Source organism: Coturnix japonica, chromosome 7 (assembly GCF_001577835.2).
Source record: "Coturnix japonica isolate 7356 chromosome 7, Coturnix japonica 2.1, whole genome shotgun sequence".
Classification (NCBI taxonomy): domain Eukaryota; kingdom Metazoa; phylum Chordata; class Aves; order Galliformes; family Phasianidae; genus Coturnix; species Coturnix japonica.
Genome location: NC_029522.1, coordinates 30,668,009 through 30,693,079, shown reverse-complemented (window position 1 = coordinate 30,693,079; position 25,071 = coordinate 30,668,009). Strand labels below are relative to the sequence as shown.

At 36.3% G+C, this 25,071-nt stretch overlaps 1 protein-coding gene across 1 annotated transcript in view; it reads right to left on the bottom strand.

Annotated features, from left to right (window-relative positions):
• NEB (nebulin) overlaps positions 1 to 25,071 on the bottom strand; it is a 108,355-nt gene that overhangs the window by 77,366 nt on the left and 5,918 nt on the right. Inside the window, 35 exon segments of the mRNA XM_032445929.1 lie at positions 105 to 212; positions 1,001 to 1,105; positions 1,547 to 1,750; positions 1,964 to 2,275; positions 3,038 to 3,145; positions 3,298 to 3,402; positions 3,873 to 4,079; positions 4,213 to 4,524; positions 5,421 to 5,528; positions 6,317 to 6,421; positions 7,318 to 7,524; positions 8,282 to 8,593; positions 8,937 to 9,044; positions 9,198 to 9,302; positions 10,031 to 10,237; positions 11,074 to 11,385; positions 11,973 to 12,080; positions 13,218 to 13,322; positions 13,558 to 13,764; positions 14,975 to 15,286; positions 16,081 to 16,188; positions 16,528 to 16,632; positions 17,474 to 17,572; positions 18,081 to 18,185; positions 18,279 to 18,386; positions 18,467 to 18,568; positions 19,160 to 19,276; positions 19,583 to 19,690; positions 19,886 to 19,990; positions 20,484 to 20,588; positions 21,279 to 21,383; positions 21,479 to 21,583; positions 21,903 to 22,007; positions 22,763 to 22,870; positions 23,670 to 23,867. Coding sequence (XP_032301820.1) covers positions 105 to 212; positions 1,001 to 1,105; positions 1,547 to 1,750; positions 1,964 to 2,275; positions 3,038 to 3,145; positions 3,298 to 3,402; positions 3,873 to 4,079; positions 4,213 to 4,524; positions 5,421 to 5,528; positions 6,317 to 6,421; positions 7,318 to 7,524; positions 8,282 to 8,593; positions 8,937 to 9,044; positions 9,198 to 9,302; positions 10,031 to 10,237; positions 11,074 to 11,385; positions 11,973 to 12,080; positions 13,218 to 13,322; positions 13,558 to 13,764; positions 14,975 to 15,286; positions 16,081 to 16,188; positions 16,528 to 16,632; positions 17,474 to 17,572; positions 18,081 to 18,185; positions 18,279 to 18,386; positions 18,467 to 18,568; positions 19,160 to 19,276; positions 19,583 to 19,690; positions 19,886 to 19,990; positions 20,484 to 20,588; positions 21,279 to 21,383; positions 21,479 to 21,583; positions 21,903 to 22,007; positions 22,763 to 22,870; positions 23,670 to 23,867 — 5,340 coding nt within the window.

Sequence of the window (25,071 nt, the reverse complement as noted above, 5' to 3'; positions counted from 1 at the left end):
GTTCAGATTTCAGATCTGTCCATCATTTAATAAGACACCATTCATTTACCAGTAATCTTTACCAGTCTTATGGCACACAGTTTTCACTCAGTCAGAACCCTTACTTCACTGGCGATGTCTCTGGACGCCTTCGCTGACTTGAGGGGTATGGCATCAGGAGGAAGATCATAGCCTTTCCTCCTCAGCTCCTCATAACCCAGCTTGTAGTGTTTCTGTTGGAGAAGGATTTAAAGTAATTGTTATGATTACGGCTATGGAGTGTTTTCCAACACGGAAAAACGGTAAGCTGATCTAACCTACAAAAAACTACCTTTTTATTCCACTGATTACTAAAAACGAAGAATCAGATTTCAAATGCAGTTTCATCCCACAGCTTACATAAAACGTACCTTTTGTTACTGATAATACGAAATACATCAGACCAACTTTATTTTTCCTGATTAACTCATCTGAGAGCAAATCTGTACTACAAATATAAATCTACGTAAAGAGTCTTCTACAGAGGTGAATAACACAACCCCATGGTTTGATAAACTCCATTTCAATGATAATTATTTCTCTTCCAGACTTCCTATGATACAACTGCTAACATTTCTTTACAGGTAGCTGCTATCTGTTATATTATATCCAATAATTTGATGTAAAGTAATTCAAAATAATTCTAAGAAGACAGTTTGATGTAATTCAACTTTTACCAAAACAAGAATGACAGTCTTACTAATATCTACTGAATATATATCTATAATATTAATACCATCTGTAAGGTTGATAGAGAAAGCATCAAACTTGCACTGTGTACCTCCTTGGTTTGCTTTCTTTTCTAGAAATTTCACTTCCACTTTAAAATCTAGCAATTTACTCCGGTATCCCAATGCATAACAATTTTAACAGGTATGCTAACAATTGTTAGATTGCTGAAACTGTTCCACTCCATTTTAAACTACAGCTACAAAGGATAAATTCAAATTGCATAAAAGAAATGTTATAGAGACATACTTACATCACTTGTGTTGATTAAGTTTGATTTAGCCAACAAAATTTCAGGAGTGTCAGGCATGATGTGAACCTGAGTTTTGTCCTTGTTCCAAGCCTCTCTATATAATATCTGAAGGGAGACGTGAATAAAACTGGTTCATATGCACAGCAGTGAATTCAGCTTACCTATTCTCTACAATAACACATCAGTGATGTACCATGCAAGTAGAAGTGACTTAACAGTGCAAGATATTTAAATAAAACAGTACTTCAACTTACTGGAATACTTTTTTCCCTTCTTTACACCCATAAAGGGTCAAGGAGACAGCATTATGTCAATGCATTGACATACTGCGCAGTAAGGATTCTATTCACAGTTACGGCTGAATAAATTAGATGGTCCTAAGGACTTAAATCTGAATAAGACACAGTATTTCTTCACAACTGAACAGTAAGGCACACATTGCAAACACTGGATACCTATATATTTTAATTGCATTCTGTTATGGTCATCTTTATAACAAATATATACTAAAGTGTTCCCTCATTTACTGGATCTAAAGCAACTTACATCACTTCGATTTTTTGCATTAGACTTTGCTAAAGTGATATTCATGGCATCTGGGATACTTGTGAACTTAATAGTATCTGGATGCTGCCGATACTTCTTTTCACTTAGTATTTCAGAAGCTTTCTTGTTCTTTTCAGACTCCAGAGATCCCAAAGGACTCCATCCAATGCCTCTGAGCCACTGTAGATCGGACTTATACAGGTTCTGTTAAGGAAAAGAATAACAAAAAAAAATCCAAAATCAATATCATGGCGTATTCTTTCACTGCCCATGCATTAAACCATATTAAAAGACTAATTAGTGAATGATCTTCAATTTGAACTTCATTGATGTCAAAAGAGACTTATTAAAGATACTTTCTGAAAAGCAGTAAATATTTTACATAAAATGAAGAAATCAAATTCAGAGAAGACTCACATCACTCTGCAGATCATAGGCTTTCCTAGCATGGATAACATCGTTCTGGTCTGGTAGACAAGTCCAGCGGTGTAGCATCCGCTTGTAGTCTATATCACTAACCAATTCCTGACATTTCTTAGCCAGAAGGAAGCCTAACATATCCACAGGCATGTTGAACTTTGTCTTCCACTTTTCAAAATCTTTCTTGTATTCCCTGTCACTCTGCATCTTAGCTACTTGCATCGACCACATCATCTTCGGATCATCTTGTAAGCTCCGGAATCCAATGTGGTGTCCCTGTTGCTTGCGATAACCCTCTTTGTATTTGTACTAAAATTATAAATATTGTATTATTGAAATTGCAGTAAGAATCAGGCAGTGATAAAATATACAAGGCAAATATATTCACTCAGTTCAATGTTCCTCATTACTAATGAAATAAGCAACTTGCTATGGCATCTCATGTGAAGACTTAGCAGCCCCTCTATTCACGTGCATCAATTGGTGTCTGCAAATGCCTTCCCTGGGGACAAACCAGGTCACTTGAACAGGAAGAGTGCATGGCTCTAACAGTGGTCTCCTGTGCCACTGATTTATACAGCCACAGCCCAAAGGCTGCCACGCCACACTATTTTGATATATAAAACAATCAGCTACAATTGATGAAATCTTTTCCATAAATGCAGGAGTTGTATTAGTATCAAGTTATGTAAAATAATAACAAGTCATGTCACCATATCTACTTCTGAGTTGTAAAGAAGATTTCAAAGTAGAGGCACTGGGACCAACTTCCTGATGTAGATGTAACATTCAAAAGAGCAGACAATTCAGTTCAAATTGCTCCTAACTTTCAATGACCAGCCACTTTATGGGTGGACCATAATCTTTTGAAATGCCAAGATAAAAGAATCACTTTCCTTAACATGTTGTCTTCACTGACAAAAACAGACCAGGAAACGTTTTATCAGCAATTACTGTTATTTTTAAGATGTTTTATCAGCAATTCTTATTATTTTTTTAAACTACAAGTCACTCTTCTTCAGAGGGGTCCACATAACAGTACACTTCAGACAGAATTAAATGCTTGCTTACGTCACTTGCAATGTCCCTTGAAGCTTTGGCAGCTTTCACTGAAATGGCTTCAGGTGTGAGGTCATAGCCCTTCTTAATCATTTCCTCCCAGTCGAGCTTGTATTGTTTCTAGAATTGAAAACAATTTTTATTAAAAAGCCTCATAAATACATATGTCACCTTCTATTTAGATATTTATTTTGAAATGAAAGGGCACCTTGAAGTTGGAAGTAGATTAATTTAACATTAGTTTGAAAAGTAAAAGCATTAAAAAGCTCTACCTGACTGTAGTTTACTTTGTTCTGCTTAGCTTGCAGAATATCTGGTGTATCTGGCATCACATGAACTTGAGTTTTATCCTTCTCCCAAGCTTGAGTATAAGCATGCTATTGAAAAAAAGAACATCAGATTATCAGTATAGGTGACAGAAGCCAGCTCTTACAGGATGTTCACCTTTCTGTCTGTGCACCTTGATTATAGATGGGTAAAAAGCAAAAGATGTTAACTTAGGTTTATTTTACTATGGGATGACTTAATTCAGAATCGGTCAAATCGGGATCCAGTCTCGCTTCTACTGAAGATTTTCAAGGTCAGTAATTGCCATGTAAGTATGAGAAAAATAGATGCTGGAGGGGTAGCAAGGAAAAAACAAGAAAAGACTGATTTAATCAATGCTTCTTAGCAGTAACTGGATATTTCAGTTAAGAAAAAAAATTGAAAAAGGAGCCATCTTTAAGCAACAGTCATTTTTCCCTGGGGAAAAAACTGCTAATTAAAAGTAAAGACAGAGATTTATACAAAGTTTAACAGAGGTCAGACATGAGTGTCTTGACTAGTTCTCCCCATAAATACTCACTTTATTCATTATATCTGCATTGTGCTTTGCAAGAACCATATCCATGTCATCAGTCTGTTTTGTAAAAGGGAATTTGCTGGGATGCTGCCGGTATTTCCGGTCACTTGCGATTTCTGTAGCTTTCTTAGATTTCTCCACATCCAGAGAACCAGCAGGACTCCAACCAATACCCTTGAACCATTCATTGTAATCCTGTTTGTATTCATTCTGCCAGGAAACAAAAGTGAAGATTACAGCTTACAAATGGTTCATGCCACATTATTCTGTTCTTTCCCAAACACAATGAGAAAAGAAGAAAACAGAATACATGTGAATGATGAGAAAGAAAATGGAAACTTACATTACTTTGTATCTGATTCATGTTCCTGTACAGTTCAAAACTCATTGCATCTGGTAGAAGCATATAGTGGTGTATCAGTCGTTTGTAGTTTGCATTGGTTACACGATCTTGTGCCTCCTTAGCTGCCATGATACTAAGTGCATCAGAAGGTGTTTGGTAATGAGTCTTGCTTGTCTCATAGGCCTTCTTGTACTCACGATCAGACTGCATCTTAGCCACTTGCATATAATGGACGAGTTTAGGATCATCCTGAAGGCTGCGGAAGCCTACAAGCTTTCCCTTGTCTTGTTCATAACCTAATTTGTATTTATACTGTGCAGAGAACAGAGACAGAGATTTTAGTTCTACTTCATTTGTTTAACAATTAAATCTACCTTGTAAGGGAAAGAAGAGGTAAATCAGAATGTTTACATGATTAAACAAACACTAAGAATATGGAGGTGGTAGTTCTACCTGCTTCTTGTCAGCGTGCTTAACAAGTCTCAAAATTCTATAAGGGCTCCATCAAAACCAGTTTCTAAAAACATTTTCTTGAAAAATGCAGTTTCCATATGCTGCTTTATTCTACTCTTGAATGGGGTGTGACAACTTGGGATGTGACTGCTTTCTAACCTCATTCTAAATGGTACAATGTGAATATGAAGCAGACTGACAAAAATCCAAACCAACACACAAGACCTGATTTGAAATCAGTCCTTCAGAAAACAGAAATTTATTCTTTCTACACTATAGCTTAGAGATAGCTTTACTAGCTCTAAGATGAAATACCACAAGCAGGATACATCAACCCACACTGTCCAATGTTATTATGTTCGTACTCTACCACCACCATTCAGCTTGGGTAACCATCCTAGTGATAGTCTGAGCCATGATTAGCATAAATGAACAGATCTGTATGGCACTTATGAAGCTTGTTTGCTCAAATGAATCATGAATTCAAGAAGAACGCCCCAGAAGAAAGAGTAATTTAAGGCCATATTTGTTCTTTCCCAACTCTTGCAAGACTAATATGTGTATATCTTTCTCCTCAGAGTCTTCCGTGCATCTCCTTACCCTTCTAATGGAGATTCTGTTCTTTAACCACGCTAGAAAATGTATCAGAATATATCAAAATTATTTACAAACAAGAGAATAAACAGACTTCATAGAATTGGCATATTGAGTTGAGCCAAGAAACTGAAATTGATTGTTCTTTTTTCAGAACTTACATCACTAGCAATGTCTCTGGAAGCCTTGGCGTGTTTGATGGGGATGGCATCAGCTCTTAGATCGTACCCTTTCTTTCTGGCTTCTTCAAAAGAATGTCTATACATTTTCTGTGAAAGGAAAGAAAAAAGACACATCCTTTAAAAAAGCAAAACACAAAACATGTTCTTAAAATAGAATTCATACTGTATACATTCTATATGTCAGCTTGAGACACAGACTATTTTTATGTTTAATACTCTTTGAAAAGCTCTTTTAGCCATTCAGGAACACAAAGGCAAACATGGATTCACCTTCAAAATTAAATCCAGTCTTTATATCTACAAATCAATGCAACTGAACTGAACTATAACCAGTAAAAATACCTAAAATATCTGCATTTCTTTTACACGTGCACGAAAACCGGTGAAAATTTACATCTAAAAATGAGATTTGTCTATTTATATGCATATAAAGATGGGTACAATTACAATTTTTATTTAGAACATGCAGATTTAACAAACAGCTACTGAGAAACGGTCTATAAAGTTACATAAAGAATAAGTTCAACCTTCCAGAAAGAATTCTGCTACAGAACACTGGGTATTAGAAAATAAAATTATAAATACAGAAACAACATAAATGGTGCTTAAACTATGTTATGTTGTTAATAATTATTATATTTTAATAACCTACGTGAATGCTACATAACCTGTCCATAAATATTATTGCTTTTTCTTGACAGCTTTAGATATTTAATTTCAGGGAAGGACAGTAGAAAAAGGAAAATAGCAGATTGTGGAAGTAACACAGGCTGACAAAGTGAGTGTTACAGAAACTTTCCTGTGCTGTTATTTATTTCTAATTGGGAAAAAAAAAAAAAAAAAAAGAGGAGCAACTTTTTCCAGACAGTACTCACATCACTTATATTAAATGCATTAGCTTTCGCTAAAGCAAACTGTGGAGTATCTGGTGTCATGTGAACCTTCTTCTTGTCCTCCTCCCATGCTTGTTTGTATTTGTGCTAGAAGAATAAAGCAACAAACACATCAGTTTACCATAAAATTTTAAGTGTAACTGTTTTTATTTTAAGTATAATCTTTCTTTTTAGTAACACAGCCGTTAGCATGCTAAGACCACCCACGTTTTTCCTTATCAGGAATAGCTCTTATGAAGATAACTGCACAAGTCTGCAATAAAAGTTGAAGAAATATCAATCTTGCTACAATATCTTATTGCTTGTCTCTTATCCGGCAGTATGTTCAAGTACATTCAACAGAGAACAATAGCTACCAAAGCCAAGTCAGAAGGTATAAAAAGTGTTACAAAAATAAGCTAATAATCTTCCAAGCAAGGTGGCTAACAGCCTATCTCATATAAAATAACAATTAATTGAGAGAGAAAACTTCCTTTTCTTACGGGAAGTAAAATCTAAATAAAATTCAGGTGATCCCTCCAAACATGGTGCACATGAACAAGACTCTTGTTCCTAAAGGACAGCAGTGGATTTTGTCCGTTCAGCAGATGAATCAGAAAATAAATACCTCAATATATAAGAGCACTGACGTTATGCAGCCATTTCACACTGATGTAATAGCCATCAGATTATACAGACTATAGTTTAAAAGCTTAAAAGCCATTTTCAAAAGGCACTCACTGGTATTTTCAGCCCATAAAGTTAAACTATTAGAAATCTACGATCTGTAATGTTGAGTAGACCCTATGAAGAAATTATCAGGTTTATGCTTCGCTTTAAAATATACTACAGCTCTATTAAGATGAAATACAGTGACAGTCAAGCATTTTCATTAGCTGCTCAAACTAACAAACACAGAAATTATTAACCCAAAAGACTACATAAGGTATAACTGATGCCTTATTTCTCCAAACTTAAATAAGTTGTGATGAACATTTTCTTACCTCATCCATGATTTTAGCATTATGTAAAGCTAAGGCCATATTCATGGAATCCACAGGAACGGAATACTTCAACTTGTCTGGGTGCTGACGGTATTTCTTTTCACTAAGAATTTCCATTGCTTTCTTGTTCTTTTCAGCCTCCAGAGAGCCCAGTGGCATCCATCCAACACCCTTCATACTTTCATCATATTCTGCTCTGTATTGATTCTGAAAGCAGAAAGAAAAGAAAATTATTAGACGCACATGAATGTCTGAAAATTTTGACACATCTTCCTGTATTTAATGTACATTAGATTTTGAACATACTTATTTTAAGAAGAACCAAACAGTATCAAGATGCATCCAGTGTCTATTTAGAAGTTTGGTTTTTTTTACGGTACTATCTGTATTTTATTATACCACTTGTAAAGTGTTCAGAAAGATATAGATTGCTCACAAACAATTACATGCTAAGGCCCTCTTGAAGAAAGGAATAAGCCTGAACCACTGCACTGAGGAAAAATAATAAAAGAAAAATATATACGTATCTTCACTAGGGTGTAAATATCCCAGGAACCCTGAGAACACAGCTAAAGAGCTGTTTTTCCCTTTCTTTAAAAGAGGGCATCTTCTTGGAAGGATAAGATAATACTTAATGAAAAGCAAAGCTTCTCATTGCCTTGGCTGGTACAGAAGGGCTGCTGCTGAAGAATCTGACAGGATGTAGAAGTAGCACGCATCCATTTCACTCTATAGACATAATTATTTCTGAGCCTAAATTCTTCTAATGATAGGTGTAATTTAGTATTTCAGAGTCTCAAAATATACTATGTCTATCATTGTTGGAGGTCTCATTTTATTTACATTTTAGCATTTAACTGACTTAATTTCACTAAGAAAAATCTTCTGTTCATCTAACAGTATTCACTCATAAACTAAGAATCATTGTACTGGTAAAGCAAAGGCTAAAGAGTCTCTCACTTACATTACTTTGTAGCTGCATCATGTTTTTGGCTAATTCAAGACTCATAGCATCAGGTAAAACATTGTAGATATGGATCAAGTGTTTGTAGTTTGCATTTGTAGCCACTTCCTGTGCTTTCTTGGCTGCCACAACACTGAGCATGTCAACTGGAGTATGGAAGTTAGTCTTTGCCTTCTCATAATCTTTTTTGTATTCACGATCAGATTGCATCTTAGCCACCTGCATGAAGTGCACCAGCTTGGGGTCATCTTCAAGGCTGCGGAACCCAATATGTTTTCCTTTTGCTTTTTCATAGGCTAGTTTGTATTTATACTGACAGCAGGAAAGAGAAACAACAACAAAAGAAAAAGAAAAAAGAAGTACATTATTAGGCTTAAGTTTATCTCAGAAAAAAAGAAAAAGTTGTTCTTTTTCATAACAAGATTTCTGGCTTAAACATTTACACATATTGAGCATCACAAAATAGCCCAGTGACTATATGAGTTTTACAATGAGCAAAGAGGCACAATTCAGTGTTATTCCTGAAGCAAGCCTGAGAGCAAATACTGCAAAGGCTTATCAAAACAAACATCTAGCTGAAACCACGTTTGGGCATAACCACCAAGTTCTGACTGGTTTTGAAAAGATCCTGAATGCTGCTGACAAACACACTTACATCACTTGCAATGTCTCGGGAAGTCTTGGCCGCTTTTATTGGAATAGCATCTGGCCGCATGTCATAACCTTTCTTCTTGTCTTCCTCCCATCCAGCTTTGTATAGTTTCTAATTTAAAACAAAAAAGAGAACAGGTACTCTATTATAAAAGCAGAAGTACTTAAGTATCTATAACTACTTTCAAGAAAGACCAAAGAATTACACCAGTTTTTTTATCTATGCTAAAGACATTAAATGTCCCCACTGAACACAGCAACTCACATTACTCATTGTGATCTGGTTCACTCTAGACTGCAGAATTTCTGGAGTATCCGGCATAACATGAATGCTGGTCTTCTCTTTGTTCCATTTATCAGTGTAGAGCCTCTGCAATTAAAAGATTTAGCATTGAAAAGGAGTTACACTTACAAAATATAAGCTTGCTTTCATTTAGCTTTAAAGTGCAGTAAATAATATTTCATAGCACGAAGTTGCATAAGCACTAAAAACTACCCTAACAAAAATAACTGCAGGATGCCAACATTATATTCTTCATTTTTTCTTAATATTTCATTTGAGATGTTCAACAAGTATCTTCTGATAACAACGAAATATTTAAATTGAAAATGTTAAGTCTGCAGTCTTCACTGCTTTATGTATATCCTTAAATGTAAAGCATTGGTGCTTTTTTTTCCATAGCAAACAAAGAATAAGTTCCAGTGGTGTTACAGATAACTAGAGACAAATGATTCCCAGTTCCTTACTGATGCTTACAAAAGCAGACAGGATTTCACAGGATTTGTTTCAGCCCACTATTAACAATACTTTCTGCAGAAAAAGAGCAGAGGCTGCCAAAGCACTAAAAATCTGCACAGGACATTTTTAATCATAGGCACAGAAGTGAAATCCTTAGTCTTTATAAACTTGAAATGAAATTCATTTAACTATGCTTAGAGTCTGAGGCTTCTATTACCTCTTAGTGTCCAGTGTTAACCAACTAAACCAGTACACCCGCTGGAAATTCTTACAACCTCTGTGGAATGCAACAGTTGCAAATTTTGCAAGAGGAAAACCCTATTAATGTCATAGCTGTGATCATCTGAGCAGGTTCTCACCTTATTCATAGTCTTGGCATTTTGTTTAGCCAGCACTTGCTCCATTGCATCCAGTGGAATAGAGTACTTCAGCTTGTCAGGGTGCTGGCGATACTTCTTTTCACTGAGAATCTCTGAAGCTTTTTTGGCCTTTTCTACATCCAAGGATTGAATTGGTAACCAGCCGACTCCTCTCAGCCAGTTATTAAAGTCTGCTTTATACACGTTCTTTTAAGAAATAAACAAGGCAAAACAGTGAGATGAGGGAAATTAGAATGCCCATACATATAGAAAATAAACTAACAAACAGTCAAACACAAACAGATGAAGCCTTAAACCTCCTCCTGGTCATTCATTTTTAAGCAGAATTTACACAAGCTTGCTGAAACCACTGATGTTTTCCAACTGTTCAGTAAAACATTAAAAATTATTGGGGATAAAGTAACTGTTTTCACTTGCCCAACATTCAGAAATACATAACAAATGCACAGACTTTAAGACAAACCTTGAGCAGCAAACATGAAAACCAGACAAAAACAAACTCAGTTATTTTAATAGTACTCTTGGTTAATCATCTCAGTTCACAGTGGAATTGATTCACTGTGAATCTTTTTTCTAAAGCTTCTGCTTGGTGGCCTGGTTCTATGCACTCCTTAACAGACACCATTTCTATTTAAACGTACTTAATAACGTCGCTTTTACAACAGATAAAGGCATGAAAATGCTGGAAAAAAAATGAAACAAATTTCTGAGCTGCATGTTAGAAATACGAGGGAGTTGATCAGATCTGCATCTGTGTGAGAGAGTACAAAGGATCCGTAACAGGATCTGCTGAGCAGTCAAATAGATGGAGACACAAAGAAAGCTGTTATCTGCTGAGTAAGCTCCCTAGAACTTAGCAACTGTGCATACTTACAATAGCCTTTGGAAAATATCCAGCTCAAGACCAGATCTCAATCTACTCTTAATCTAATATAGTTCATTTTCTAGCCTTAAAAGGTTAACACTGTGACACAGTAACAATGACAAGAAGAAAAAAAAAGAGCTGATTAACCATTACATACATCGCTCTGAAGCTGCATCACGTTTCTGGATAGCTCCAGATTCACAGAATCAGGTAAGAGAGTATAATGGTGAATGAGCTGTTTATAGCCTGTATTTGTAACAGCTTCCTGAGCTTTCTTGGCAGCCGTCACACTGAACATATCCAAGGGAGTATGATATTTGGTCTTGGTCACTTCGTAATCCTTCTTGTATTCACGATCTGACTGGATTTTGGCCACGTTCATGTAATGAACAAGTTTAGGATCATCCTGCAGGCTACGGTATCCAACGTGCTTGCCTTTACCTTTCTCATACGATTCCTTGTACTTGTACTAGAGACAAAGCAAAAGAAATATTTATCTACTTTGGAAATACAAAACATATGACTGATGACTTTAATACACTGAAATTCAAAATGAAATTCATTTCCAGCCTTTTACAAATTTAGTAAATTTTCTTCCTGCATTTCAGATCTCCTTTTGTTGCTTGCTCCAGGCGGCACACCGAACTTCAGTGTTGCCAAATGACTGCAGCTGCCTGAGAAGAGCCACATACCTGTACAGTTCATGAATGCCAGACAAGTAGATGTACAGGTCTTTAAACATACAGGTCTTTGGCAGCTAAGAACACAGCTTAGATAAACTGTCACAAAGAAACTATCAAAGAAGTTGGTGGATACTTTAAGCATATATAACACACAGCCCCAGCTCACTAGCAGCCACATTAAAACATAATTCCAAAGAATTACCTTACTCAGGTTCATGTGAACATCTGAATTTTCTTGTACCATAAGAATTTCAATGCTCAGTGTTAAGCATTTACATATCATTACACGTACATAGCATATGCTCTCTAGCACAATATGCTCCAGAAAGAAGGCAACAGACCTTTGCATTCCTCTTACGCAAAATATACTTACATCACTTGCAATATTTCGAGATGCTTTAGCAGCAATAATAGGAATGGCATCTGGTTTCAGATCATAGCCTTTGGCTATGGTTTTTTTCCAGTCTGCTTTGTAGTTAGCCTTATGGGAAAAAAGTATGTAAGTGAGCAATGTCACAATAAGAAATATTAACATGTCTAAGTCTTTATTTTTATTGTATTTATGATGATCAAAATATTAGTCTGTGCAATTGCAGGGAAAAATGATAACCGATACACAATCTATAGCTCTGTTACGATAAATTCACTACAACCATAGTTCAAGACAAGCACTTCAATTGATGTAATTAAATCTTAAACTCAGTTTTTTTCAGTTCCTATACAGAACAGCTCTACCAGCAGAATTTTTTTGCCCTTCATGGGAAAAATCCTTTTTCAGTTCACTGAACCTTCAGACATTTTTTTTTTTTCATGTAAGCTTCAAAAATCAAGAGCTCTGGTCTGAAGGAAGCAGCCTAGTTGATTTCTAATTAGTGGCTAGAATCTGGACAGACTAACTGCATTCCATGGCTTTTCAAAGGATGGAATGAAAGGTACGACTGGATGTTGTGTTGAGGGACATGGTTTAGTGGGAGCTATTGGTAATAGGTGAATGGTTGGACTTTTAGGTCTTTTCCAACCTTGGTGATTCTATGATTCTATGAAAGGATATATCTATTTTAAGCCTACTCCTGGAGGCCTGATAATGCCACCTAAAAGTTTACCACCGTAACAGTAATAAAACTATCAGTGGACACCCTTACATTCCTGGACAGATGCAAAAAGCAGTGGAAAGCAGTCAGACTGATAGCTGAACAACAGGAAAAAAACATTACTTTTTTACACTTCTTACACTTCCTTTGAAAGCTCAGCAGCAGGAGGCAACACACATAGAGAAGCTGTACTGCTTTCCAATGTTTTGTACAAAAATGGGGAACATCAGTTCCCAAACCCATGTGCATTTGAATAATAAAAGTCATGATCTTATCCTCATTCAGACCATCCCACTAATCTGGCAATAGAGCACTGAAATGCCTTCACTTCCAGCAGTGCTCAAAGAGACAATTAAAAATTTGCTTAACAGGTATAAAAGCCATTGACTTCTAGAAGTAACGGTTCATCTGAACAGAGAGATTGCACATTTCTATACTCAATATCATAGCATGGAGATATAAAAAGTCATTTTTCTATTAAGAAATGATAAATATATTATTGACTGCACTACTTGTTGCATACTCACATCACTCAGATTGTAGGCATTGACCCTTGCTTGAATAAACTGAGGAACATCAGGATCAAGCTTGTATTTATGCTTTACTTTTTCACCCTCTTGCCTATATGCTACCTGCATGGCAAGACAAAAAGACTTCAGTTAATAAGAACACAGTAGGTAATATTAACAAACAGAGACAAAACAACTACCCTTAATTCCTACCAACAAATTACAATATCACTATTTGTTGTACCTTTTTAAAACTCTGGAGATTTTAAGATGGAACATCAGATTGTAACATAAAAATCATAAATCCATGGTAAGAAACATAACCTCCATACTGCATCAATAACAAAACATTACTTACATCACTCAGTTGCTTGGTATTGTGCTTTGCCAGAACCATGGGCATGGAGTCGGGAAGGCTCGTGAACCTGATGGTGTCTGGGTGCTGTCGGTACTTCTTGTCATTTAATGCATCTCCAGCCTTTTTAGCTTTTTCTACATCCAGAGAGCCGAGAGGACTCCATCCAATACCCTTGAACCAACTGTTATAGTCTTGTTTGTATACGTTCTGAAGGACAGAAAGGCAACATGAACCAAGATTATCCCACAGAACTGTGTAAACAACAGTCACGGAGCCTTGCTTGTATGTTCTACATTAGCAGGAATTTTTTATGAATTCCAATAGGGAACAATAGATTCTTTTTTTTTCCATTTCTGTCATTATATAAGTGAGAAAGTAAGCTATTGTATTTTCTCTTCCTCATTTATTTCTTATAAATATTAACAACTTTTCAGTATTTACTAAGCTTTTTTTCCTCTTACCCTTGTGAAAGATTTCACCAGCTTCCCATCATTAATAACTTCTAAACTACCATAAGGTGTTCACTGACCATGGTTTAATTTGGTCCATGTTTCAGTAGTCTTTACCAGAGCTGGTCTTTTGCACAAAGGTCCACAGAGAAGAGACTTCATTTTGTTTTCCTCCTATAATTCCTCCCACAGTGAAATATGCAGAATTTATATTTATAGGCTTCAAGTTAAAAAAAACTACCCAGGCTATAATGATGTAGGTAATACACGAAGTATGAATACTGACATTTAGATACAGTCAGTGAACAGCCTGAATGCAAGGATATTATAGACATATTTTTAAGCTCCTCCCATGGTCTACATTCAAAAGGAGTCATCCTCCACAGAAATTCAGAGAGAGGGAAACTCGACAGCAACCAAACAACTGCAGAGTGCAACCTGGTATGCTCAATTATTTAAAACCCTGCAGCTGCAAGAACAACCAAGATAGTCCTGCAAGAAATCTCTTATGCAACAGGTCTCCAGAGACCTGGTCTTTTCGCTATCCCTAATACTACCAATATCTATGGTTTGTTCACTCCATATTCACTAATAGCCAACCTATTCTACCACATCTATCTCATATGAAGACTAAACAGGGAAACTTAAATGTTTTAAGGAATAAAACAAAATTATGCTAGTTGCAAAATAAAGATTTCTGAAAAAAAAATTAAAAAGAAAATAAAATCATTTGCGTGTCATATTCCAAAAAACAGCTCTTCATAGACATCCTGCCATCAAAATCATTTTGAGTGTAACTCACCTGGAACGTAGTACTTCTAAATTCCACCAGCTGGTACTTAAAGCTTCTAATGCTGCTCCCCAGGACACAATGAAAACAAACTATTCCCACACAGTGACGGCAACTTTTATTGAATAGAAATACCTACTTTATGCATCAGTGAGACAGCAGCCACTGAAATACTTACATCGCTCTGAATCTGCATCATGTTCTTTGCAAGCTCAACATCCATAGCATCTGGCAGATAAGTGTAGTGATGGATCAGATTTTTGTAGTGGGCAGCAGAAGCAACATCCTGAGACTTCTTTGCAGCCTGGATACTGAACATATCAGGAGGTGTATGATAGTTAGTCTTAGACTTCTCATAGTCCTTCTTGTATTCACGATCGGACTGAATCTTTGCAACATGCATGTAGTGAACAAGCTTGGGGTCATCTTGCAGGCTTCTGAAACCAACATGTTTTCCTTTAGCCTTTTCATATGCTTCTTTGTATTTATACTAGAAAAAGAGAAAAGAGATCAAAGATATTGTTGCATGGCTACTGATGTCTAAACTGAAAAAAAAGAAAAAAGAGAAGAAAATCTGTTATGACCTTTGATGGAAAGGAAAGCTGCAACCTGCTCAGGAACATTAGCCTCAATAGCATACCCAATATCAGCTTTCCTTTTTCCACCATCTAAGGCTTTACACAACAGCTATACCAATAACAATGACTCACCAGCCACAGCTTTCCTTGAAAGGAAATATTTTCCTTAAAATTACTGCACAGAGAGGTGTATGAAAAATATTAAAACAATTGAGACAATCCATCTCTCTCACTTCCAAAGGAACAGCAAAAAGTACTACTGAAAAGCTTCCTCTACTTCCCTGAAACCACTGAATCATAATCCGCTTCAACAATTTGTAATATACGGCCTTCCAGTTCATTTATAATGTACTGTACTCATCCACTTGACTCAAAACTATCTCAGTATATATTGCCTCACAGTCTAAGTAGATGCTAGTGTAGGTAATTTACTGGAAATCTGTCAGCAAACAATTGCAAGAACTACTGATTTCATTTCTACCATGAAGAGTGGTTTAGGAAACATGGTACAGTAGCACTTGCTTATCTAAAGCAAAACAATTAGAAAAAAAGATGTTTTACACAAACCAACACTTTGGGAAAGACTGAGAGTAGCTTTCTCATGTTAGTGACTCTAATGAGACTTATGGAATACTTACAGTCTACCATAAGTGGATGACGTTTCTACTAAATGCCTAAAACAAGTATACCTGGAACAGATACTTACATCACTAGCAATGTTTCTTGAAGCTTTTGCTCGAGTAATTGGAATAGCATCAACTGACACGTTGTTCCCTTTAGCTATTAGATCATGGTAGTCCTGTTTATAATAGGCCTAAAAAAGAAAACCAGTATTATTCATATGAGTTATAAGTAGTATTCATATGAGTTATAAGCAAATAAAAGCTGCACAAAAGCTACTCCTGGCAAATCTTTAGTATAAGATGCTTCCTTTAGTGTTTTATTACTTCTTCATTGATTAAACTAAATTGATTACATGAGTAGCTGGGATTTGCTTGGAAATTCATATGATACCAAGAGTGAAAAATTACAGTGATAGAAGTTGATTATAAAGAATTGTGAACCAGTGAAAGAAATCTGCAATATAAGCATATCTGTAACATACTTAAAAATTCATGGGCTGTGTGTAAAACATTATAAAGTCATCACTTACATCACTGACATTTGCAGCATTGTATCTGGCTTGGATAAACTGTGGGACATCTGGGGGGAGAGTGTATTTATGTTTAACTTCTTCTCCGGAAGATCTGTAGAGTCTCTGTAAAACATAATACATAAATAAATTCTTCTTTCCTTGTACAAGCAGCGCCGGTTCATTGTGAATTAACTGCGGATTTAGGTTTGATTTTTGCAAATATATGTTGTCATTTATCTTATAAAGACAGAGACTGCTCTTTTCATGCAAAATTACTGATCTTACTGATGGAAGAAACAAGCCCTAAATGCTCTGTGCAGTCTTTACTCAGAAAGGTCTTTACTCAGGTGTCTGCAGCACAAGCTTATGAGGAGTGGTTAAGGGAACTGGGATTATTTAGCCTGGAGGAGAGTCAGGGGTAACCTTATTGCTCTCTACAACTCCTAAAGGGAGGTTGTGGTGAGGTGGGGGTCAGCTTCTGCTCCCATGTAACTAGCAGCAGGACTAGTTGGGCCAGGGCAGATCCAGGTTGGATGTTAGGAAATACTTCTCCAAGAGAGTGGTCAGGCACTGGAATGGGCTGCCCAGGGAGGCAGCGGGGTCACCGACCCTGGAGGTGTTCAAGAAACATTCAGATTATGTACTGAGGGCCAAAATTTAGTGGGAAATACGGGTGATTGGTGGAGGGTTGGACTGGATGGTCTTAAGGGTCTTTTCCAACCTTGGTGACTCTGTGATTCTCTGACATGTACAGCTCCTTAAAAAAAAAATTAAGAAGTCTGATTTCCAGGTGGTCTTTCACTGGAACAGGCCACAGAATTGTCTTTGTCTATGTTTATGCATATATATGCACCCACATCCAGCTATAATTTCATTTCAGGAATCATCTTAAAATTGGAAAGTGGGTGCAGTGCAGAAATTTATAGTCTCCCAGCACAGTGACATGTTTGGTATGTTCACTTACCTCACTCAGCTGCTTGCTGTTGATCTCTGCTTGCTTCTGTACTGGAGAGTCAGTCACTTGAGTAAATTTGATCTGATCAGGATGCTTTTTGTAGGTGTACTGAGGGTAAATAATAAATACATTCATCGTAAATGTAAATAAGTACATCTCTCTATTAAATAAAACATAGTGATGTAGCAAACGTATACAAATAGACAATAAATGATATAGCATATAAAATATTACACATAAATATATATATTAAAATATTTTTGAGTATTAATAAATACAGTTTGTAATAATAAAATAACTAAAGCATGTTCAAGTACCTTCAAAGTATTAATGTAAAAATACACTGACTTAAGCAAGAAGATGCTTGAGGGTCATTTAATATTTTGTTACTATTCTAATTATATGGTTTTATCTGTTCAATGGTGTTAATACTGTCTTGATCACTAGATGTCACAAAAGACTTCTAAAATACAGGTGAATATGGCCTTTAAAAGTCACTTATGCTGAGAAAACCACATTCAAAAATTCAAATTAATTACTCTGTAAATTTTCAGACATCTCATAGCAGATGCTCTACATTTAACTGGCTATTTGATAACCACTCCCCTATACTTACATCTTTACACTGCTCTAACTTCTTAATAGCTTCGTATTCTTGAGTTATGGTCTGAGGGAAGTAGCATTTTGTCTTTTCCTCCTCATAATCCGCTTTGTAATTTTTCTAGGGGTAAAGCAAACATTCCATAAGAAAACACAATCGAGCTTCCTCCAAATTAAAACACGATGGCAAGAAGAGAATGACAGCCACACTTACATCACTCTTCATAGCCTCAACTTTCATACAGTGTAACTGATGTGGGTCCTCAAAACTGCCCAAATAGTGTCCCAAAATATTCTTTTGATAAGCATCTTTGTATTTTACCTGGAAGAACAATCACAAGTCGATAAAGAAAAACAATCAAGAGTGTCAGCACGGAAATATATAAACTCAGAAATACATACATCACTAAAATTCTTCAGAACGTTATCTGTCTGGAACTTTGGTGTTTCACAGTAGTTCACGCTTGTTCCTTTTGATTGCTCATAGGCTTCTTTGTATAATTTCTGTGGAAGAAAATAAGATTTGGTAATAAAGTAGATTGCACTGAAATGCACTTACAATACAATATAAATTACAACAGTGAATTTTTATTTATTTTTTAAAAATTCTTTTTGGTGGCTCCTAGAACTGTTAGGAAAGACACGAAGATTTGACTCATCATTTCTGAACGTCTGATGTGAGAAATATGAAGCGTCTTTCCAAACAGATGAAAACAACAAGAGAGAAATCAAGAATGTCAATACATACTTGAAGTGGTATCAAAAATACAGTACATACAAATACCTTGAAAATTTTATCACTGCAGCCAGCAGTTGAAGTTCTAAGCACTAAGGAAGAGCCACCAGCTTGCGACCCATTTTTCATAGGATTATAAATGAACTACACAATCATTAGCTATCTCCACAACATATTACACTCAGCTGTGGGGAAATGACTCCTTATAGCTACACCATTCTGGCCACCTTGAAAAACACTAGCTTTATAAAACTAAAATTACTGAGAAATTCAGTGCAGAAGTCAAGCAATAATGAGTTTGGGTTTTGGTTTACTGTACATGATTGAAAATTGTGCTGCTATAGTTTGACAATACTTACATCACTCAGTACATTTCCTGCAGTTTTTAACTGCCTCAGCAATGGGTTCTCCGTAGCAGGAAGTACATTATAATCAGCAATGGCTTTGTTCTTCTCATAGTCTGCTCTGTATTTTACCTTTAAGAACAAAAATAATGAGTTTTTTGAAATCAGTATTAAAAGCCAAACACTCACTAATTTATATTGTCTTGAAATTTTCAGAAAGATCTCCCTCTGTTTTTAACACATGATTCATAAAGGCAAAGGACCATGAGAAGCACTCGGATCACAGGAGTGCAAGGATCATGACGTGAGAGCTTTGGGACAGAAGAATAAATCTTTTGCATAGAAGTAATTATTTTGGACATCTGACAAAACAGCCTCAGCACAAACTGACTTCAAAACTACATTCAAGCTACACAGGTGGGAGCAGATATAACATACCTTACTGACATTATCCGAAACTCGCTTATTAGCTTCATATTCTGGAGTTTCAGTCTGCATAAAGTAGATTTGGTCTTTCTCGTTTTCAAAGTCTTCCTGGTATTTTTTCTGTTAACAGAGAAAAGTAGAAAAAAGTAAAAATCAATGTACTAAAAGCAGCTGCATTATAAATCAGCTATCCATGAAGAACCTTAAGTAGAAAAATACAGCAAGGGAAGTAGGAAAATTTAATCACTATTTGCCACATTGGCATATACAGAAAATAAGCTGCTCATTTCAAGATTTTCTCAAGAATTTACTTACCATACTTAAATTTTCTGCATTCATTTTTGCAATTGCAACATCATAGCACGGAGTTTGACTCCACTTGCCTTTGATCTTGTTTTTATAGTCTTCATGATAAATAATCTGCAGCGAAATTAAAAAGAATACTTAGTCTCCAGCTCAATTTTCACTTAGAAGTCTTCTTTGTAAAGATGCTTCCTACTTTACATCTGCATTATAACCACTTTATCAGTCACTGCTCAAATCATGTGAAGTATGGCTTCACCTTATCATTCAGTTTTCATTTATATTGGAAAGTTCCCTGACAAAAAAGGATGTATACATTAAATAAGTCATCTATTCCAAACGACTTAGTAAGACATACTCTACGTGGGATATCACTACCAAATTCCTTCAGCTGTTTCACTATTCACATAACACTGGGATATAACATTGCCTGAAAATTAAACTAGAATTCACTGTTATTGCTTCTGAAATCTGACAGCTGACTCTTGCTTCTGACAAAACCAAAGATATCTTGAGTTCTGGTCTTTTCTTTTGCTCTCTGGTACCATATCACCTCTCTAATTTCAAAATGGAGATTTCTATCAAAGGAAGATAACTGCATTCTACTCACATCACTCAGCTGCCGTGTCACTTTCTTGGCCTGTTCCACATCAGGTGGATCTGGCAGAGAAGTATATTTAGATTTTCGTTCATCATGCCCTTTTTTGTAGACAATCTGGAAATATGAAAGAAGTAAATGTTTACAGAAATTGCCCACTTCAATAGTAAGGTAATATTTAATCTTACCTCTGCTAACACCACCAGTAACAAAAGTAGTTCTGTCCACAGATACTGAACAATAATATCTTTCAATCAATGTGTTTTGGCGAACTATAGAAAAGTTCACAAGGGAAGTTTTCAAGTCTACTACTGTATTGTTTGTGATAAACCAGACACCTGAAACCTTTACATAAGACCTGAAATACTTGGTTGAAGTGTTCTGTGTCCGTTTTATTTTTTCCCCAAGTATCAGCAAATAGCAATGCTGAGCATAGCTCATGAACTACTAAGTTGTTTCGTTGTTTTTTTTTTATCATGATCACATGGATTTGCAGATGCCTCACAAGTCAAACAGGGCTACTGGGATTACAGCCAACCCTGGAGTTTGTCAACACAGTCTAAGAGGTATTTGAGGTCTTACTAGTAATCTAAGGTCTTGAAAAAATTATTTCTTTCACTCAAAAAACAACATTAAAATGCCAATAGGTACACATAAAGAGCATATACTTTTCCATAGAAACCACTCTCAGACCTATCAGTGTGTATCTATGCATATTTATCTTCTGTCCTGTTATAAAGACCAGTGAGAAACCTCCCAAGTTACACCACAGCAAGATCCAATTTTCAACCAGGCTTTGATACTTACATCACTCAGAGCTTTTTGAGCCTGTGCCACCCTTCTGAGTTCTGGACTGTCATTGTATGGATAGAACAATGTTTTGTCTCCTTCCCAGTCTTCTGTATAGAGTTTCTGAGAACGGAAAAATGCCAGAATACAGAATGAATTCATCTTTGTCTTGGAATGCCTCTTAAACTTCAGCTGACTAAACCAGTGATTCTTCTTACCTTACTGAACATTGCTGTATTTTTTATTGCATTTACAAGCTCTGGAGCATCAGGGGGAAGTAAGTACTTGTCTTTATTCTCCTCCCAGTTCTGTTTATATAACACCTAGACACAGAGAACAGCAGGCTAGTTACTCTCTTATTAGAAAAATATTTATATTGGTTAATAAACAGCTTGATGGAAAGCTTTTTTTTTCCCTTTCTTTTACGAAGTGAAAGAACTATACTGATGACATTTAAAAATATGAATTGGAAACATTTAAGATACTTATACTTGCCTTGATCAACTCGTTTGGTCTTCTCTGTGCTTCTAAACTGTTCTATAGACATTGCTTTAGTGTCCTGATCTGAAAACCTTACTTTCATCAGTAACTTCATGATCCATTAATGTTCACACGCTTTCTGGTAAGCCAAAACTCACTCACCTTGCTCACTTGCTGAGATACCTTCTTCGCATGTTCTATATCCCAGGCCTTTTCATCAACATGGCAAATAGTTCGAGCAGCTTCACCAGCCATGCGGTATTTCACCTAAATCAATGCATACCAAACCACAGCTGAATTTACAGCAAACATTGACAAGCGTTTCCTTAAAGAAGATTATTGAAATTTTGAAATGTGATAATGCAGAGAACCAAGATCTATATTGAGTAAAGCATCTAGGCACATGATTAACCTTTACCATGCACCAGCTGTTGCTTAGAAATAATACCTAAAGAAACAGATTTTGTGAGTTATCTAAAAAAGAAATGCAGCTTTGTGACAATGTCAAGAGCTGTGAATCCAAGCTAGGGGTAGTTATCCTATAATCTAAGTTCTTCCTAAGAATGCCTCCACCTGTATATTGAGGTGGAAATCCCCATGCTATTCATTATCTCTTAATTTCACTGTCTGTTACCGTGGACCACACACTATCTGTGGTCCCAAAAGCAGCATAGCAGCCACACTACAATGCCAAACGAGTAGACAGAGCACAAAATTATCCTAATGCTGCTATCCCGTTCCCAGTTTGACAGCAGGCTCAGTCAGCTTCAGCACAAGGACTGCTGCATCATGTTCCTCAATATATCCTGAGCCAGGTGTTGAGCAAAATTTAATGGACATTCATCTCCTGAACACTGCTTAGGTGTCTCCCCACTCAGCTTTGGGAGCTCCTATCCCCAGAGACCCAATTCTCCCTACTTACTCTACAAAGAATTAAGATGCTTTGGATTTCAGTTTCCCAATTTGTGAGATTTACTGTTGAAAGGGGGACTGGAACTGCAGAAAGAACATTTGACATCTACCTCACTGAGCTGCTCCTGCACTTTCTTGATTCTCCGAATTTCTGGGGTATCAACTGTGGAAGCATATGGCTTTCCTCTCTCTTTATTAAATTTTTCTTTGTACTTGTTCTGAAAGAAAATAATGACAAATACGATTAAGACACATCCTATGGCTCCAGCAGAAATGTAAACAGTAATTTTTGATGTATTCATCTGTTTAGTACAGGAGTTTAGGGCACATCACTGAATAATACAAGCTGTCATTACTCAAATATATTTGCACAGTTCTGCTTATTTTAACCAACTGACTTTCTTCTAAGTGACACAGCAGGAAAAAAAAACATTTTTACCTTGAGCCTGCTTTAGATCACCTCTGAGTTTATTTGCATTACACCTCTCACCCTGATACATTCAGTTACTTGTTTCAGTGACCAAAGAAGGAAACTTTTTGGGTAACAGTAGCAATTTTAGACATACAATCTCATTCCAACAACAAACACTGGTAGGTATCACACATTAAAATTTAGGAAAAATGGTGTGACACCATCTTACACCTGTGCAGCACAGTTATTCAATAAACATTAGCCCCTGCATCCTCCTTACTTAAGTACCCAAGTCAGATAGTGCAGATCTACAAACCGATATGTAAGATAAATTTTCAGATATCTGCCATACGCGTTTTGTGTCTAAAGATTACTTGATTTAAGTAGTTTCTAGTCTAAGTTTTTTAATCTAAGTGATTACAGATCTAAGTAGGAAATAGGCAAGAGATGATTTAATTGAAAGAAGGAAACTTCCTACTTCAAGCAAACAGCACTAATACATGTCATGAAATGAAGTACAGGAGGAGTCAAGGATTGCAACAATACCTATCAGATGCTTTCAAAATTGGTGTTTCTAAACAAGTAAAGGACATGGGACAATTCACCTCACTGAACAGGTCCTTCATTTTATTACTGTGCTGCAGATAAGGTGTCAGGAACTTTGAAGTGTCCACTTTTGTCCGTATCGTCTTCTTTCTGACTGGAGTTGCTGCATCCTCACCAGAAGTTTTCTCATACTCAACCGTACGGGTGACGGTTGTAGGACCTGTGAATTCTGTGCTCTCAGTGATCTCAGTGACCACCTGGGAACAGAGAAAAAGTTAACTGTGTTTTAATTAGAAATCACACTTTATTGTAAGCTCTTTTCATTTCCTCTGATACAGGATGCTCAGCTCTTATCCCCGAACCACCTATGGTGTACAAAAACAGTGACACTTCTACTGGGATTAGCCAGTAATGCCTACTTTATGTGACTCCACTGAAAAAGCACAAGGAATCCAACAACTGGCTGACTTTTGTATCAAACTGATACAATCATTCTCCAAAGGAGCTGGAGGAGTGGGGGCTGTGTCCGTATGTGTAACTTCCACTGGCATGAGCTGGTTCCTCAGCTGGGACCACCCATAACCAAAAGCAAAGCATGAAAACTGCTCTCAGTGTTGAAGATGCAGGCATCCCACAGCCAGGTTTCCTAATGATGATACTGAAAACTGAGAAAGCAGGTCAGAGGTTGAAAGTGATTTTCTTCTTCTTGTGAAAGGAATGGACACAGCAGATCCCGAGTAACTGGGATCCTGTGGCAAACCTATGGTGCACCAACTGAACAAATGCCTGGAATCCACCTTTTCTACTAATGTACGTTTTCTCAGATCATAACCATGGCAAAGATACAGTTGAAACATACATACGTTCATCGATCAAGCATCCGCTGGAAAGAAGAGCACCATTAATTTACATCATTTATATACCTTTTTAATCAACACATTCATGCTGTAAGAGGTAATTTTAATACAAAGATTCTAATCCAAAGCATGTTAAAATAATGATTACAGTTGAAAAATATGCTCTGAAATTATCTGAACAAAGTATCAAGCTTTATTTCATAATCAATTAGCTTAAACAAAACAAAGGAATGAGTGAAGGTCAGATTTCCAACAGTTACTTACATTAGTATGAGGTAGACTAAAAAATACACCACGCATTAAATATTAACTTGGCAAATACACAAAACTTCAATTCCAAACGGGTTGTTCATTCTGTGAATATTGATTACGTTTCACTAATGACGCGTCAGGATGTTAATAGTTACTTCTGCACCACAACAGATTAATCTCTTACAACTCACTTCAAGTAAGCAAGTGTTTGTTTAAGTTCGGGAGCTGAAAGCAGAGTCTGAAACCTGCCTAGGCAAGACTCAGAAAAGCATTACTTGATGTTAGGTTTATAACCAAGTAGTGAAGCTACACACTTCCTTGAGAAGTAATGTATTTCTAAAGCTTGAAAGGG